General features: G+C 34.3%; 1 protein-coding gene across 1 annotated transcript in view; it reads left to right on the top strand.

The window, feature by feature from the left end:
- Positions 1-654: 654 nt before the first annotated feature.
- The window catches only part of LOC112914100 (eyes shut homolog), a 1,106,577-nt gene continuing 1,087,025 nt past the window's right edge, over positions 655-20,206 (top strand). Inside the window, 2 exon segments of the mRNA XM_072749029.1 lie at positions 655-670; positions 1,323-1,444. Of these exon segments, the coding sequence (XP_072605130.1) occupies positions 655-670; positions 1,323-1,444 (138 nt within the window).

Below are 20,206 nucleotides of genomic sequence, written 5' to 3'. Positions count from 1 at the left end.
AATAATTCATCAATATGTTGACAAATTGAATTTATTTTTGAAAAAATGGCAAATTAAAAAATAAAATAAAAAAATAAAATAAAACAATTCATCCATCTGCAAAGAATATCTCTATCTAAACAGAAAGTTAATTTGACTCTAGTTTTTTATTACTTGACATTCTGTGCCAGTATCCAAACCTGAATTTATAATTATAAACATTTTTTAAAACATCATTATACTTGATGATATCCTACAATGTCTTAATTACATATTATATGACATTTTATTTTAATTCATTAACATATATAATGCCATATATAATAAATAAGGCAAACACAATTTATCCCATTTTGCCTCATTAATTTATTTACAGCTGTACTTGTTTATTATTATTTTGATTCACTGAGGTGCTATAAGTTAGGATGCCACATGAAGAAAGTAAAATATAATAGTAGTAAAATCCTGCCTAAAGAGCTGCCATTCTTGTGTCTCCCTTGTCTCTTCTTGACAGCTGTGAGCTGGTTTTCTTTAAAAGTCCAGGTACACATGCTATTCAGAAGCACAGCTGCAGAAATCTAGAAGCCAGCAAATACCGCACAGTGTATTGAAAACCTCAACGTTTAATGAGAGTAATAGCAAGTACATGCACAGAGGTGGAGTGATGTAGGCTACATGGTAAATCGTAGGGGTAATGAAGAATCCAGGGACTGACTAGAAGCAGCCATAGATATGTTCTTACTTCAACTACAATTTATGCTGTCACCACTTCCTTGAGATGCTTCAGAAACTGTTCGTTTTCTATCATTAATGATAAAATAGAGGACAGATTCTGATTATTACTTTCAAAAGATCATGATGAAATGTGAAAGCTCTTTTTAACTAAGGCTTAAGTAGTTCAATATCAACTTTCAGATCACTACCCACTTTAATGTACCTTGTCACACAAAAAACTTTAACAACGAGTTAACTTCTGGTTTATTAAACCTAAAACACTCGAGGAAAAGTTAATTGATGTAAAAGGACCTATTTATCACCGGTATTATTTCCTGGCAAATAAAAGAGAGGGAGAGAAGAGGAAGAAAATTGGATGTTATCATTTTGCTTTGCAAACTGTTACCAAATGTTTATTGTAATTGTTTTTATTTCAAATTAAAGTTTTAAAGTTAAATAGAATGAAGAAAAATAGTTACTTGGAAAATATTGTAGAGAGAGCTGTGAATTCACATTTTCTTTGATTAAAAGTGAAATGCATTTAGTTGAATACAATATTCTTTGGAATAATTAGCATTACCCAGATCCTTACTAAAAGGATATGATTTTCTCTTATCTCTTGTTCTCAGTGGTTAATGGCTTCTCCTGCTTATGCAATCCGGGTTTTGCTGGCCTGAGATGTGAACAGGACATTGATGACTGCATCCTGAATGCCTGTGAGCACAATTCTACCTGCAAAGATATGCATCTCGTTAGTATCCATGAATATTACTAACGTATCTTAATGTGAGCTAGTATAAATTAACTCCTACAAATATAATTAACATTTGTATGTGTGTCACGTTGGTGTATATATATATATATACTTATTAAGATGAGAAAACAGAAACTCAAGCAGTATTATTTTAATGTAATAAGTGTTTTATTCATAACTATAGGTAGGTTGATATAAATATTATAAAACAGTAAAATCATTCTTTGCATTCACAATTCTTGGTAGAATTTGTGTAAAATTTCAGAAATTATTCTAAAAAATTGACATTAGTCTTTTGTCTAATGTCAAAATAAGACATTAGTCTTATATGCACCGATTTTATATAATTCAAGATACCACGTACACACATAATATATTTCATTGACATTTATAATCTTAAATTTTATTTTGCTTTCTGTCTGGTGTTGTGTATTTCCATCATTTCCTTCATTCATCTGTGTTGGTGCTGTCCCTTCAGTACATATCCATTTGTCATCACCTTTGTCACAAGCATGTGCCATTCTGCCTTAAACGGACTGTGACACAGTTGGCAAATCAATGGGATCCCTTCAGGCTTCTCATTTTTCAGAAATCCTGACATAAAAAATATCTACTCAATGTGGATTCACTGACTGGCTTCAGAAAATAAATGACATACAACACAGGTTAATGCCTCAATACTAGTATAGGCTTATAGTTTATCCTTTAGCAACAAAGTTGATTTTGACCAAAAGTCTGCACTAGTTGAAGTTAGAAGAAAATGCTTTGAAAAACAGACTTCTTTTCATTGACATATTTTGACTATCAGTTCATTTACATTGTTTGTTTCTACAATGAAAGGCTAATTTGTGGCAAATTGTTTCTTTCCCACAAGGAAGGCTGATATCTAAACAGAGAATTAGAATTAACATTCAGAGGGCTGGAGACCAGAAACATTTGGATGGCTAGGGAGGGTGCATCAGTTACCTAGCTACAATATAGGTAGAATAGTGGCCCTGTTGCTTTGTTTTTATTCAGATGCTTTGTCTTGGGCAGTCATGCTTACTCCATCCCATTTTTGTGAACTTCTAAAGGGGTGGGCATGTGACTCTATGCTGGTCTCTGAGATGAGTGGACTTCTTTCTGGGGAAAGCTTTCCCCACTAGTGTATCTTCACTGGTATATCCTCACCAGATATAAGTAAAAGGCAGGTGTGACCTCTTCTAGACTTACTAACATCTAGATTTTACACATGTAATTACTATTGCCATTTTCAGACCCTGAGGAAGGGAGTGGGGTGCTGCCTAATGATAAGTAACCCTGAAGGCAGCAGAGCCGAGAGACAGAAGAAATTTGGTTGTGGATCAATTGTCGAACTCCTGACTGAAAACCCCTGGGTTTAATTATGTGAGATCACTCAGGGCTTATTTTTTAATATGGCTTGAGCCAGAGTTCCTTTGACTTACAGTAAATCATTTAGTTTCCATAATGTGGTTAAGTTTTATTTTAGCCTATGATTTCAGTGATAATTTCAGCAATAATAGTTTATTATAGTAGAAAGAACCTCATACCCCAAAATATAAGATTCTACTTCTGGAGCTGACCTTGCCACAGTTTACTGTGTGATACTAAGCCAGTTATTTGACAAGTTAAAGACTGTAGCTTTAGAAAGTATATCATATCAAGTAATAGAGCTTCAAAGTAGAGTATTTTCTCACTTATTTATTTTATAAATTGCCAGTTAGAAGCTATTCAAACTAACTTTAGACTAGTATTAGTTTAAAATCTTGACTCCTAATTCCAGAAACTCTTATAATAAGAATAAAGAAAAATACTAATTTTGAAAAAGTGGGACTCACAGAAACAGAATGGTGGTTAACAACAGCTGGAGGGTGGGGGAAATAGGCAGATGCTAGTCAAGGGCACAAGCCTTCCATTGTAAGATGAATAAACTGTAGAGATCTAATGTACAGCATGGTAACTATAGTTAATAGTACTATATTGTACACTTGAAATCTGCTAAGAGAATAGACCTAAAGCATTCTCACCACACACACACACCCAGACACACGGTGACTATGTGATGGGATAAATGTGTTAATTAACTTTATTGTAGTAAGCATTTCAAATGTATACATATGTCATCAGGTGTCAAGGACCCTGTTCTCAGGCAGGATGTTGCAGTGCTCAGAGGTTATCTTCCAGCACCCAGTTAAAAGGCCTTTCCTTTGGTATATATATATATATATTGGGTTTGAGCATAGAAACCTGTTAAGTATTATACCAATATTATGTGAAATATTGCATTTTTGTGTAGGAATAAATAGTATGTAATTAAATATATATATTTAATTATGATAAATAGGGGGAAAAGCAGATAGAGCTGAAAACTGGTTTTGAAATAAAGCCTGGCTAAAATAGGCAACATAAATAATCATAATAAAGCAAGGTCCAGTCTGAGTTTCATATTGGCTGTTATTTACCAACATATTGGAAAAAGACAAACCTTGAAATGCTAAAAGCTTTGAAGTAGAAAAGGGAAAGAAAGACATGGAAGATGATATTTCTGCAAAATTTTTAATGATTGTGAAAAACAGGAAGATGACTCTATTCAATCTATAAGGTACTCACATTCGGCTGTAAAAGTCATCAACCTGCTTTGTTTTTATTTATTTATTTTTTTTCCTGAGCAGAACTCTCCAAACCAACCAAGGCACTGAATCGTTTTTTGAACTTGATATAGGTGAGGCTTTAAATGAACACTTTTACATTTGCAGCATTTCTTTAGGATTATATGTAGCATCATGGATGTGAGTTTAGATAAAAAGCAGAAAATCAGAGGACTTTGAAACCAGGATGAGAAGTATTTTGTAACAATGAGCTAGTTTTCTTCTTCTTCTTCTTCTTCTTCTTCTTCTTCTTCTTCTTCTTCTTCTTCTTCTTCTTCTTCCTCTTCTTCTTCTTCTTCTTCTTCTTTCTTCTTCTTCTGCCGGTTTTCTTCTTTTCCTTCTTTATGGTCCAGTAAGTCCAGAAAACAATGAAAGAAAAAAAAAGAAAATTTTGAATGCTTAGCACATAATAAGACATAAATGTAAAGAATGGTTGGAATCAGGGCAGCCCTGGTGGCACAGCGGTTTAGCGCCGCCTGCAGCCCAGGGCATGATCCTGTAGACCCTAGACGGAGTCCCACATCAGGCTCCCTGCATAGAGCCTGCTTCTCCCTCTGCCTGGGTCTCTGCCTCTCTCTCTTTCTGCATCTCTATGAATAAATAAATAAAATCTTAAAAAAAAAAGAATGGTTAGAATCAGCTTTATTCTCCCATGTAACCTTCTTAGGTATATTCAAGAATAAATACTTATTTGTGGTTACTTAAATATATATGACCAAATTATTCAAGTGTTTTCCCTTCTCATTTTACTTTCATTGTCCTCTGTGTCTTACATGAATAATGAATGCTTAATTTTGATAACAGCAGAAGAAACAAAACTAGTGTAGTAGAACTAACATTCAGAAAGGACAGAGTTTTTATTCACATACAACCAGGTTAAAATTTACACATATTATGTATACTAGTATACAACAGATATTAATTTTCTGCCAAATACTCTGGTGCAAAAAACAAACTGAATTTATGTGTTTTCTGGTAAAAAATAAAACTGCCTTTACCTTCACCACCATATGGTTGAAAAATCCATGTTAGTAATTTGAGAGTTGCCCATTTCCTCCCTTTGGGATTAGAGCATAAACACTGAAGGTTGCTCAAGCCAAGATCAGAAGGGAATAGCTTCTCCTCCTTCATTCATCTTGGCTGCTACTGAAATGCCCATTTTGTCATTCCAATGCTCCTTTCAAATATGGGTTGATCTGCCAAATGATTCCAATCCCTTCACACCAAATTTGGCTCCCAAAACCTTCTCTGCATCTCTCAAGTGCATGGTACTTAGTTAATTACTAGTGAGGTCCCAGTTGTCCCTTCAGTACATCCAATTGGAACCACTAAAACCTCAGGTTCTGCTCTGTCTCTAGTATTACAAACCCTCCATCAGTGTGGAATTACTCCAACTGTTCTCTGTCCAAATACAAAAGCCTTCATTTCTTTCATGCCCTCCTTTTTCCATAAAGATTTGCTTAATCTTGCTTGATGGAAATTAACAGAGAATCTGATTTAGGGTCAGAGCTAGGGAGCTCTAAAATTCTTCAAACACAGAGAACTGCCTAATACTCCAAGATAGAGAAAAGAAAAAACAATCATTATTGTAGCAAAAAAAGATAGTAACAAACTTTATTTTCAATAATTTCTGTTATATAGGAATATAATAAATTGTATCTAACCTCAAATGTCTTAGCTCTTATATATTATCTCTACTATAGCTGTGTTGTATACTAATACTGCTTTTAAGTCATGGGTCTTGGGATCCCTGGGTGGCGCAGCGGTTTGGCGCCTGCCTTTGGCCCAGGGCGCGATCCTGGAGACCCGGGATCGAATCCCACGTCGGGCTCCCGGTGCATGGAGCCTGCTTCTCCCTCTGCCTGTGTCTCTGCCTCTCTCTCTATCTCTCTGTGACTATCGTAAATAAATAAAAATTAAAAAAAAAATTTAAGTCATGGGTCTTATAGAATATCATCTGAAATATTAAACCTCAAGAAAAAAATGTTTTTCTTATTTATTTTTCATAACCTTATTAAGTTAAACATCTTATAAGTTTTGAGTAACTTAAAAGGGTAGCAAGAACATTTGGACATTGTCTGATTTTGATAGGGATTTGTTCAGTGACTTACTGCAAGTCACAACTTAGTGAAACCACAAAATGAAGAAATGTTGGAATGGTCACTCAGATCCCCTCAATATGCCACTAATTTATTAATTTAAGAAAAATATAGTTTTCTATTTCATTTAAATAACATAATATGGTGCCTGGGTTGCTCAGTGGTTTATCCTTTGGCTCAGACCATGATCCTGGGATTGAGTTCTGCATCAGGCTCCCTGTAGGGAGCCTGCTTCTCCCTTTCCCTTTGTCTCTGCCTCTCTCACTGTGTCTCTCATGAATAAATAAATATTTTTAAAAAATACCAGAATATATGTAAACAAGTATCTATGACTGCACTTTTTAGTTGAATTATCAGTTTCTGCAAAAAATCAAAGAGTTATACAATTGTCCTTTTCCAGGGGGTTGCCTTTAAAAATGCACATGCTTAAAATTCTGATTCAGTAGATAGATCCATCTGGCACCTGGATAACTTATAATTCCTCGTGATTTTAATTTGTATTTCTATTTGAAAATCACTGGACTGGGTATCTAGACAACACTTTCTAGCTATAAACATCTGTAATATTGGAGGTGGAGCACAGAGGTTTTTACTTCATGTGTACTGACAGCTCATAATTTAGCACCTTAAAAGAGAAGTAAAGGGCAGCCCGGGTGGCTCCTTGGTTTAGCGCCGCCTTCAGCCCAGGGCCTGATCCTGGATACCCGGATCGAGACCCACATCCGGCTCCCTGCATGGAGCCTGCTTCTCCCTCTGCCTGTTCTTGCCTCTCTGTGTGTGTGTGTGTCTCTCATGAATAAGTGAATAAAATCTTAAAAAAAAAAGAAAAGGAGAAATAAAGGGTGGTCTGAAAAACCAAGAGTTTTATCCTCTTGAGTTTTTAGAAGTGTGTATCATTGCATCTTCTCTACTGGATTCTCCCATCTGTTTTGGTGCTTTGTTTTTAAGACAAAAGGAATAAATCTAAATTTTCCTTTCCAACCCTTTTGTGAGGGAGATAATAATATATTGTTTTCTCCTCACTTGTAAAAACTTAATGATGTGTTTCTCTCTTTATCTAATTGACATTTGCTAATCAGAAAATCTATGCATAAATTATAGTTTTTCATAGAGGATGGGCATAATGGTTCAACTAATTTTTAGGGTATTAAAAATAATCAATAACTGATTAATTATATTCCAGAAGTTCAGTTAAGTCTTTTGATCGACTTGATTAGTTGCAACATCTTCAGTAGTGAATGTACAGCCAAAAGTTTAATCTAAATATTGAGGCATTAGCTAACAACCTAAAACATTGTTAAAAAAGACATTGCAATGATTAAGTAACACAAAATGAAGACCTTTGGCCATGTACATTCTAAATAACCTACTTTTGTTTATGTAGAGTAAAATCTGCCTTTTTTATTGCCCAGATCTCTACCTTGCATTATACAGATCCTTACTTAAGGATTTATTGAGAATGACTTAACATTACATTTAAGAAAGTGGTTCATTATGATGGGGATCAGTTTTCTATTGTTTCTACAATAGAGTAGACAATAGAATTGTTTTCCTTGTAAAATCCAAGACTAATATAAAAATTTAGTTCATTCATTTTATGCCTTGTGTAATTCTTTCAGCATATTCCCCTAGACAGTAAATTTTGATCACAGTTAATGTATATCTGAAGTACCCCATTTCTTCCCCTCTAATCTGTGGTTTTGAATCCATCATGGCTTTGAAACAGATAACCAAATCTGTTAGGATTATATGCAAAGTAAAAGTAAATGGAACCTGAGAATATATTTACTGATCCACTTGAGAATATATTTACTGATCCACTTGAGTAAAGACATACATGAGCTTTAATGACTTTAGACTTGTAAAATCTATTTTGGAAGCTCAGACATATTTTCCCTTCTTTCTTATTCCAAGACTCATTACAGAGAAGTGAGATTTACAGATGGCTGAATTTTGAGGTTTAAGAAATCTATCAAGCAGAACTGAATTTCATAAATACTGTGTGGGGATGTAACTGATCAGAGAGAGGAATTTTCCATTTTCAGACACTTTAATAAAAATGGAGCATTCACAGAAATGATCCAGCTTAAAAAATGATTTAGAACTGAATGAATACCATTTGCATTGCCAATATTAGCCAAAAATACATTAATAAATGGGTTTATTTTCAAAGCATATTAGACAGATTAAGTTTTAACTTATTTCAATACATTGTGTTGTACTTTTGTATTATTATTTGTTATTTTTACATAGCTATATTATTCAACTCTAGGCTTCACAATTTATATCTGAGAATTTAGTGGATAGTGACAGTCCAAAATGATTTAATTTTTTTCTTAGAAACCATCATTCCTGCCACTTGGATAGATGCCATTTTTAACTGGTTGAGTTTTAAAAACTATTAGGTTGTATTTATATATTCTTTCTAAGAAGATAGTAAGAGAAACACACCCACAGCTGCACACACAAGAGCAAGTTGACTTCAATAATTTATTATTAACTGACAAGAACAATGGTCAAAGGATAGTAAATCTTGCATCTCCATCAGTAAAGAGCTCTAGTATTCCTAACTATGTCATCATAACTCCCCATTTGTCTATGAAGAATTTATCAGTAGTGGAAATTCTAAGAAACTGTGAATTAATAAGTGGTTATATATTTGTGGAAAAAAGAATATGTGCAAACGTATATGCACACATATGTGCACATACACAGAAAAGAGAATATATCATTTCTCTTTACTTTTTGGCCAACCATCCTAGTTTAAACAGAAATCAAGAACCTTCGAAAAACAAGCTCTGGAGCTAGGTCAAATAATATTTAAACTTATCTTCGTTATAATATGTACATATTAATTAGAGCTCAAAGATAAATAGCCTCTTTATGTAAATTGATGAAAAACTTTGGTTTGAAATAATAGTGGCCCATGGCATCATCTTGATAATAATAGAATTAAATTTTGCGGTATGCCCTTCAAAACCAAAAGGCAACAAGCACAAAAGAGGATGAGCTTTTGAGATTGCTAGCCTTGCCTTCATTATCTATGTTACCTTGAACAAGTCACTTAATCTTTCTAAGCCTCAATCAGTTCCCTTTAATAATGGACATATTAATAGCAACTTTGTTATGGACATATTAATAGCAGAGTTGTTATGAAGATGAGGTGAGACACTGCCTATAAAATGTTTTACATAGTACCTGCCACATATAAAGCAATTAAGAAATAAATGCCATATTCATGATGATGATAATGATGATTTAAATGTGGAGAGACAGAGAGACAGGTGGAGTGGTAGGGGAAGAGGGAGTGGGAGGGAGGGAGGAAGAAAGAGGAGAAGGAAAATGTATAAATGAATGAATGAACTGAAGAAATGTTTTTATCTCTTTAACTATTTTTAGATTTTTTCAAAGAGTATGAAACCCTTGGAGTTTGTACTCAGGCCAAGGTTCCAGAGATTTGGCAGCAACTAGTAGCTTTTGTTTTACCTGATTTCAGGCTGTTGGGAGCCACCTTTTAGAGCTTGCAATGAGATTGCTACATTTCTTGTGAAAAACTGCATCTGATAGACACAAAGCAAAACACCTTGGCCTGATCCCTCTCTCTTCAGGCATCAAGCGTTTAATCTAACTAACGTCACTTAAATCTTCTCAGTCCCATGGTCTTCCAGGTCAGTTCTCCTGATTTAAGTTACTGGCCTCTCCTGCCCTCTCAGAGTAAGAAAACCTCCCTTCATCAAACTGCTGTGCTTAAGAGAGTGAGACAAAAAATTTATCTTCTGTGCTTAAGAAATTTTGAAACAAAAACTCAAAAGAGACCAATGTGATTCACATGAATATAAATGTCAATGAGTATTTGAACATATGGACATAGATATAGACCTAGAGTGTTATTACCGATTCTGGGACTTTTAAAAATATTACAGTGAAGGGCTAATTGCTTATCGAAAATGTAGATACCACTTTTTTTTCCTGTAGTTTGCCTTGCCAGGACTGCTTTTTCAGTGGCATATCATAGAAGATGTATTATACAAAGAAAAACCATAAGGCTCATAGAAATGTGCCTTTCTCATGGCCACACAGTAATATACAGCAGTTTGAGCAGGTCTGCAGGTCACGTAATTCTCTCAAGATTCTCTTTCTGTCCAAGACCATGCTGCACCTCTGAAAGTAACATAGCTTGAGTGCAGTTGCCCACAGGACTTATACAACTAGGTAGGACAAGAATCCCAAAAGCAAGTCAGTATTTCAAACACCTTGCAATACATCACAATCACCTGTGCCATTTCTAAAAATACATGTTTATTTGAGAATTCTGACGTACTAAATTGGAAGTGAGGCCTGAGCCTCTGTATTTTTAAGATACTGCCCTGAAGATTCACATGAGAGCCCTATTTTATACAAATTGGGCTATCCACGTTCATTGGGTGGCATGGAGAAGGGACAGCCATGGCAATAGTTTATGTCTGTAAGCCTCCTCTTGGAGAACTGAGCACCCAGCCAATGCTAATCTGCACCTGAAGCTTGCACTGAGAGGTGTTTTAAGAGTTGTTGGGAGGACAGCTTGATTCAGGGAATGGTCCTATCAACATGTGATAGGATGCAGCTACAGAGCCTAACTTTACATCTCAGCTTCTCATCTACAGAATACTTGGGTCCAATGAGAATTTATAACTAGAATTCTAAAAAGTAAATTTAGGATTAAGACAGAGAATTAGGGACTCCTGGGTGGCTCAGCAGTTGAGCGTCTGCCTTATGCTCAGGGCGTGATCCCAGGTCTGGGGATCGAGTCCCGCATCGGGCTCCTTGTGAGGAGCCTGCTTCCCCTTCTGCCTATGTCTCTGCCTCTCTGTGTGTCTCTCATGAATAAATAAAATCTTTTAAAAAATAATAAGAGAATTAGTATGCTAAACATTTCTTTCTCTCTCAAATGGGAACTTTTTATGGAAAATGTGCTATCCTTGGCTAGTTCTGATGAGCTATTTCAGAAGTCCTTGTCATCGAGGACATGGCTGCTAAGAGACATTGGTGTGGAAAGAGCCTGCAAATGCATTAAGGGACATTGTTGAGGATTTACTTGAAAGGCTGTTGAACAGAATGGGGCCTTAAGGATTTTCCCAGAATATACAGTCTTTACTAAACATAATGCTTGTAGGATATTTGGAATTTGAAAATGTGATGTCTACCTATTGCTATCCAGTGAGATTGTCCTCCAAGATTTGGGTGGGAGCTTCAGGTACGATTTATATATGAGGCACACTTGACACTTAATGCTACAAGCAGTCTGGCATAGGCCGAAGACAGCTGTTCAGTGGGTCTTGGCTTAAGCTTGACAAATAACCAGAGCTGTAGAGGGAATGTTAGTTAGGAAAGGTGGAGTCATTTCATTAGTAGAAATGGAGTAAGAGGAACTTACAGCATCTAGGTACAATTACACTGGACCTAAGAGAGGCAATGAAACACAGGAATGACAGCCTCTAGGCTTATAGGCAGTCTCTAGTTAAGTTACTAGAACTAGTTACTAGAACTCCTGAACTAGAAATATAGAACTGGAAAATAATTTGCAATCTTAAAACACTTAGCAGCTTTCCTCTTTGGCAGGATACTCAGCCTGGCAAACCCATTCAACGAGAAGCTAATGGCCATGGTAATGGAAACAAGCTATAGTTGAAGAGCTGGAAGCTCAAACTACTTGAACTTGGATCAGTTTACCCACCTGCTTAATGCTGGTTGTGGGATAGGAAGGGGCTTTGATGGTTACCTCTGTAATTGTGGTTCAATGCATTTGAGAATGTGGCGTGATATTTATATTTGGTCAGTGAGAGACTGGCAGAATCAGAAACAGGTTATGGAGCATAGAAAGCACTCCTGGAGTGGGGTGGGAAAATAAGGAGGACTCTAGCAGGAGGCACGAAGATAAAGCTGAGAGGTGGTGGAAGTGTCATGAGATGGTAGGAATCTAAGAGATAATACTCAGAGATACAATGCAGATCGACAACTACGGTTCCGCAGGACTCAGAGCAGGTACTTATTATAGCCTTGCAACAGATTTTAGAAGTCCAATTTCTATCCTTCAGATGATTAGGAGTATGTCAATTAAATAACCTCAATTTGGAAATTACCCAAGGTGACAGTATAAAATTTATTTATATAGATTAAAGTTTAAATACTAGAATTATTTAGTGAAGACAGGTGTCTCCAGTAAATAATTTTAATTTTAAAGAATAGCATTTCTCACCATTTGGCATTTGAGATATCTTATTAAATGTATGTAAGAATGAATTATTTTTTAAAATAGGAAAGGTACTCAGATATTGTGTTTTAAACTAGTTATAAGTATATTTTAATAAGCTAAAAATTTATTCAAAATCTCTATTTTAATTAAAGAAAAACTCAGTTTAACAAGAAGGAGATCATAAAGTCTCCCTTTGCCTTTTTTTGCATTATTAGGAACTGTTATACTGGTAATCAAACATCAAAAGAACCAATGCTTTTGAAACATTTTTCTAAGACTGTGAACCACTGATCACTTTTCCCACCTGGTATCAATTGCTGCACTTCAGGGGAGAAGAAAGCCATCAGGGAGTTTGCTCTTGCTGTGTTATGGTAGACAGAGGGAGCAGACCAATCTTTTCTTAAAATTTACCAACCCAATTAGCTCTATCAATAGATTTGTCTATCATGTGTCCACCCAAGGTTTTCTTTGATCTTGTGTGATGAATTGAAATAAATATATCCATAATACACTAAAAACTTCACTCTGAGTTTTTAGTATATTTTGATACTCTGAGGAAAACTAAACATACTTTTAAAATAAATGAACTTTAACTAAACGTAAAAAAAATTTAAAATTAATGCTACATAATTCCAGGGATGCCTGGGTGGCTCAGTGCTTAAGCGTCTGCCTTCAGCTCAGAGCATGATCCTGGAGGCCGGGTTCGAGTCCCACATCAGGCTCCCTGCATGGAACCTGCTTCTCTCTCTGCCTATGTCTCTGCCTCTCTCTCTCTCTCTCTCTCTCTCTCTCTGTCTCATGAATAAATAAATAAAATCTTTTAAAAATAATAATACACAATTCCAAAAGAATATAATATGTAAAACATTTTTAATTTATTACATATTGTCTAAGTATAATTTGGCCTTTATTATTGTTTCTAAGAGGAGACCATTAGATGAATAAATATCCTAACTCATACAAATTAAAATTGAAACAAAACTATAGCTAATGTCATTATGATTTATTTATATATGTCTGTAAAACATTTTAGGAATCACCATGAAGTGTTTTATATATACATATATAAAACACATTTTCTAAAGGATCTTCCTGTAGTTCAAAGCAGAGTCAGGATAAGAGTTAAGAGTTTTGAATACATTGGATTTATTTTATACTGCTTTTCCACCCTCCTTTCTGTGAGTGATGAATAAATGTATATAAAATAATGTGATGTAGAAAATGTTATGTGTTATATACAAATATGTACTAATTTGCATACAATATGGAGAGTTTTGGGAAAAAAGTAGATGAAGCATAGGGAATGGAATGAATTATCTTAAATAATGAACCTAGAACCTACTTATAAAGTCTTTGTCTTGTTTATTTATATTTTGTTTTAATAAATTATTTATCATAGTAGAGACTCAAATATACCTTAATTTTATTGTAGGTGGGAATCTAGACTAGCAAGACTCTTTACAGGCCTAAATTGTAGGAAACATAATAGATTAGAAAAGGTTATCTGATATAGACAGTCTCTCATGAAATAATGACAAATCAAAACTTTGCCTTAGTAAGAAGAGAGATGATATGAATATAAACACTGTGACAAAAAACATGCCTAGATTCTGGAAAATGTGATATACCAGAAAAACTGAGAATAGGCTGCTGAACAATTGGGGCAGGACAAGAATATGTCCAGTGAGTTAGGACAGACTTCCACAGTTAGTTTTTACCTAAATTCTCTCAACCTACTTTAAAAAAATACTTGTTCTACACTTGACCTGGAAAACAAATTCAGTCTAAGATTGCCAGATCCAGCAAATAAAAATACATGTGTCTGAAAATTGCATAGGACCCGCTTACACAAAAAGAATAATGAATTTTTACCTGAAATTCAAATTAATTTGGCATCCAATAGTTTACCAAACACAGCAATACAAATGGATCTTATTTGAAGAAATTTATGTATCAATCATTGCATATGCCCACTGTGATGTTCCTGTCTGAAAAAAAAAAAAGTTTATTTTTCTCATAACTCAGATAAGGAGTGTAACTTAATTTAGGTGAAAGAAGACAGAATTCTCCTAGAACCTCTTAGATTGTGGAGAGAAGTATGGAATAATGAAGGACAAGAATGCAAAAAGGAAGGCATCCTCTCCCATCCTGTGTACTAGCAACTTAACCAAACGCAACCCGCCCCTGAGGTGCTTACTGATAGGCTTAATTAGTCAGATCCCAAAATAATTTGTTATTTCTTGTTGTTCATGCAATTAACAGAGATCGAAGAGGAGAAATTCTAGCCCTAAGCAAAGTCATAACATTTATGTAGGTTAAGGCCTTTTCACAGGCTTTTGGTGATTGTTTTTTTGGACAAAAGCCATGTGATTTTGTTCTCTATGGTGACCTGTGATTGCATCAGTGCAATTGCCACCTATCGGACCTATTTATATAGGGCCTATCTACATCTGCACATCCATAAAATGAGAGATAATTCTTGTCATATATATGTAAAACACAACAGTAGGAAATTTAAAATACGATGTCAAGGGAAAACCCAATTTATATCCATTTCCTTATCTTGAGCAAGAATTACAGATCCCATGAATTTAAAAAAAATTAGAATAGTTTATTGTTTATATATATATATATAAACAAAAATCAGAATGTCCATATAAATATATATATATATATATATATATATATATACACATATATATATATGACCTTAAATTTCCAGAAGCTAGGAAAGAAAATTTATTTCTGCTAGCAGAAACTTGTTTTGCTATAATAGGGATAGTGAGTAGTGAGGGGGATAGATGAGAATAAAACCAAGACTGCATCAGAAGAACTCCACCAGGAAAATAGGCCTTAGGCTGTGCTTTAAGATACAGAGTTTGGTTTTCTTTAATGTGCAGAACATCTTATAAATCCACTCTAAGTAAGTTTATAAGAGTGCATATTCATTTCTAATTTAAAATCATGTATCTTCTGACAATCTATAACTAGCTAATTATTTTTTTGCTTTCAAATAATTCCATTGTCTTGTTTTTCTTATATACTAAGATTAATTACTACATGGTGCTAAGCTACTTTTTTTTTAAGTTCTGAGAATAACTCATTAATAACACTGTAAAATCTGATTGCAAAACTATCACATCTTCTCTTGTAGACAATTCAGAAAGAGGGGAAGGGGCAATTAGTTTTTAGAAATCATTTCAAATCTCACTATGAAAAAGATCATAAAAAAAGAAAAAAAAGATCATAACCAGTACATTCTATTTCATGAAATTGTGGAAACTATTGTCAAAAACCTTTTAGTTTCAATTGTTCACTAAACTGTCTCCTCCTTAGAAGATAAGTCATCCAGTGGGATAATCAGTGCAGGATACTTTCACCTTTCCTTTTTCAAGATTTGAAGAGTAAGAACAAAAGTAATTTATCTGGATTCCCAAGGACTGAATCTGGCTTTGCAGATTCTTGGTTTTTAGTATCTACTGATTGATCTATAATTGTTTATGCTTGAATTATCTTCTGAAATTTAATATCAGAAATATTTCTTACAAAAATCAGAATGTCCATCTTCTTTAGAATAATCAGGATATTTGGAAAGTCCAGGCCAGACTGTAAGACAGAAAGAATCCCTAGAGTTGGTAGCCTCTACATGCTTTATACAGTGCTCTACTTTGTTGCTTGTTCAGTATACTGATTACTGAGGACCTCTAACAGGTTTCTAATATGCTGTTATCAATCTGACCACTACAAAATAATGAAACCTTGTCTCAAAGACTAGCTTTCCTCAGTTTAATGGTTTTATGAGCTTTCCATTAAAAGAGTGGGCTATAGACTATTCTTCCACTAAGGCCCAAACAGTGAGAAATTACCCATTAATCAGGTCATAACTTAGAAAAAAATAATGAAGAAAGTGTCCTTTACCTTTGGGAAAACCAGCATAGCATGTCCATTTCACAGTAACCTTATTAACCACAGTAACCTCATAGTACAGGGCAAGAGATGCCTGGGTGGTACAGTTTGTTAAAGTTCTGACTCTTGGTTTTGGCTCAGATGGTAATCTCAGGGTTCTGAGTGAGAGCCCTACCTGGGACTCTGCACTTAGCGTGGAGTTTGCTTCATATTCTATCTCCCTCTTGCTTTGCCCTCCCACTGCTCATGGTCTCTCTCTCTCTCTCTCTCTCTTTCGCTCAAATAAATAAATACATCTTAAAAAAAAAAAACATGTATTAATACAGGGGAAAGAAAAAGTGGGGGGATCCTTAAATGGGCTTAATAATAGCATTAGAACATCTTTTAAGTAATGATTTAAAACTTTGTGGATAGCATTTTTTTATTTTATTTTATCCATTTTATGTTGGGAGGGTCATCTTCTGTGAGTAGAAACACTGAATACAATGTTGATTTTTGGTGGCAATATTTGTGTGGATTCAAATGAGTGAGTGTATATATATTTGTTACCTATCTGCTTATCCTGACACAAATAGTTCATATACTTCCTCATTTCTTATATTCACACTGAAATATTAGATTGTCAATTAGCTTAATTGACAAATGCAGTTATCTATCTTTTTTATGTCTTCACTAGAGAAAAAAATGCACTGTACTGAGACAGATTCAGTTAATTAAGTCACTCTTATTTCATATTGTACATTATTCTGTTTAGGCAGCATAACAATTCTGTTGACATTTTGCCCATGGGTGACCTCTTTCAAAGCTAATTCCTATTCAGTTGTACTCTGTAAGTGAATCAAAGGATAAAGTATAATATGAACAATTTATCTTTTTAAGGATCCAGAATATCAATGTGAAGGAAAAATAAAACTGACATGAAGTTCATAATGTTATCAAATGAGAACCATTAATTAATGATATCTATTTATTTAATAGACTTATGCTTGACATCTATTTCTCTGGCACAGGCAAGTATCATAAGGATTTTTTTAAGATTTCTCAAATAGATTTAGTTCTTGTTACTGAAGAACTGGAAAATAAAGATTCTATGAAAATTACATACAAAAAGATAATTATTATTAATAATTGTATTGGGGATTTAATGAAAAGTTGTTAATATATTGAGTATAAATGCAACCCAATAAAATAATTGGATATTTTGGCATAAGCTAGAGTAGATATTTACTATTTTTAAGACATCTATCATCAACTCTAAATAATGAAATATCTACTTTAAATTATTATTATTAATACTTAATAACATTAAGTGTTTTTAAGCCCTTCAAAATTATTTTTAAATTACATACATCCATAAAAGTTGAATGTGTCAATTATTATATCAATATATAAATCACCATTAGAATTAATTGCAATAGATGTCCTTATCTTTATTGAGTCAAACTTTCACCAAGTCTGCAAATTTCTTTGATTTTGATCTCCTATTAATAAAACATTTTGTTCATATATTTCCAAAATATGTTACCAATAAATTATGTATACTCCACTAATAAAGTTATTAAAACATTCACACAATGTTTAGTCATCTGAAAATCTTGCTTATTTAAAAAGTTTTTATACTTTATGAGTACAATGTAGTAAAATGTGCTATCTTCCCTTTTTATTCTTAAGTTTTGCCATAGTAATTTGAAAGCCAATTTCTATTCAGTTTGTTAAAATACTTGATTTTAAGGACTGACCGAGATGAAAAAGATATTATACAGTGGTTCATAGTTAAAAATGGATTAAAGTATTATATTGGTTGTGCTTACTAAATTGTTACATTTACATTTTAACCACACCCACTAAGCATGTAAATCTGTGGAAAGAAAGAGGAGGTATTATTTCTGGCCTAGTCCTCTACTCTGTTTCCCTTTTCTAACTGCAGATATTACTGTGGCCTGATGTTACTAAAATCTATGATTGCTTGGTTAAAAAGGTAACTCTCCTACAGTGAGGTGCTTAATTTATTTATTTTTTAGTCCTTTGGAGACTGTCACTGGTAACATCTGACAAAGCTCTGCCAAGGCCAAAACTGTCTTCTCTGTCATTTACAATTCCCTTCTTGCTGCATTATGCATCCTATCATTCTTTTTCTAACCCAAAGAGGAAACCCTCTTGAACGAATCCCTTTAAAAATGATCTGCAATATTTTTTCTATGTTTTTGAATTCCACTGCTATTGAGGCAGTATAACAAAGTGGTTAAGGGCCACCTGACTGGCTCAGTGGCTGAGCATATACCTTTGGCTCAGGGTGTGATCCCAGGGTTCTGGGATCAAGTCCTGCATCAGGCTCCCAGTAGGGAGCCTGCTTTTCCCTCTGCCTATGTTTCTGCCTCTGTGTGTGTGTGTGTGTCTCTCATGAGTAAATAAATAAAATCTTAAAAAAAACACACACACAGTGGTTAAGATACTGGGTCTGAGGCCCGACTACTGTATTCAAACTGTGGCTCAACCATCCGTAGTACCTTTGGGATAATTGTGTCATTCTTCTGGGCTTCAGCTTCCTGAACAATATGAGGAAATGTGTAGACATAGATATGGAAAGAATTGCTATTTTTATGAGTTGATCAGGAAAAGTTAGAAAGTGATATTTAAGGAAAGATCTGAAAAAAGTAGGGGGTATGGCATAAGGATACTTTGGGGAGACTGGTCAAGGTGGAGGAAATCAAATTCTTGAAGGAAGAACATGTTTGGTTCTAAAAAGAGAGAAATGGAGAAGAGTAGGGATAGAAGGGAAAAGATACCCAAGAATGGATGAGTTCAGTAAGAAAGGACGGAGGCAGATGATGACAGTACGTATTCTCTTATAAAGACTCTGATTTTAACTCTGAAAGTAGGGGTGCAATTAAGGACTTTGAGTAGAAGTGTGACAAAATATGACTTAATTTTATATCTTTTCCTAGGGTTTAGTTCTTCCTTTGCTCTAAGATGCTGTATTCTAATTCAGTAAGTTTACCTGTCCTTTTTCCCCATGTAAACTCTGGGGTGGGAGACGGGGGAATGCAGATGCATTAACTATATATTTGAATCTACAGAGCTTAATACATTGCCCAGATTAAAATAGATGTTCAATAATTATATGATGAAGGAGTGAATTATAAAAAAGAGAGAAATTCAGCCTTGAACAGTCAGCTGAGAGCAGTGGCTAGAACTATGTTATGAAATTCAGTAGAGTTGATATTTTTGTTCAGAAACAATTGGCTTTGTGACCTTAGGGCAATTCTATAATTATCGATCCATTTATCAAACGTTTTTTATTTAATTCTATGAACAAAAGTATGGATCTCTTAAATTATCTGGGCCATGGTGTTCTTGTTTTTACAATGAGACCTATACTACCTGAAAAGTCCTATTCTCTCAAGATACCCAGTTCTAAATTAAGGGTATTGTGAGCCTCAAGGAATGTTTGTCTTAACTCACTCAAATGGACCATTTCCCAGGTATGTTTTAATGAAATTGAAGACTAGAAACTGTCTCCCAACTATTAAAGCCTTAGGCCTATTGAGAAATCATTAGTTTTATAAAACTTTAAAATGCTTTTTCCCATTCAGTTTGACATTGCTAATGATCTTGAATCTGCTCTTTCCCTTGATATTTTTATATTGTCTAATTCATAAAACTTAACAAAGCATTTACTACACATAAACCTACATTACTCCAACATAAAGACGACAGGGACACATTAAAATATATACATTAATACAGCTGCATAAAAGCAACTATATTAGTTACCATCAGACATGCTATAATATGAATTCAGCCACTAATTATTGAAATATGTATTTAATAATTCATGTTTCATTAATAATGTAACATAAAAATACAGCATATA

Source organism: Vulpes vulpes, chromosome 1 (genome assembly GCF_048418805.1).
Source record: "Vulpes vulpes isolate BD-2025 chromosome 1, VulVul3, whole genome shotgun sequence".
In the NCBI taxonomy this organism is placed as follows: Eukaryota; Metazoa; Chordata; class Mammalia; order Carnivora; family Canidae; genus Vulpes; species Vulpes vulpes.
This window is presented reverse-complemented; position numbering and strand designations above follow the sequence as displayed.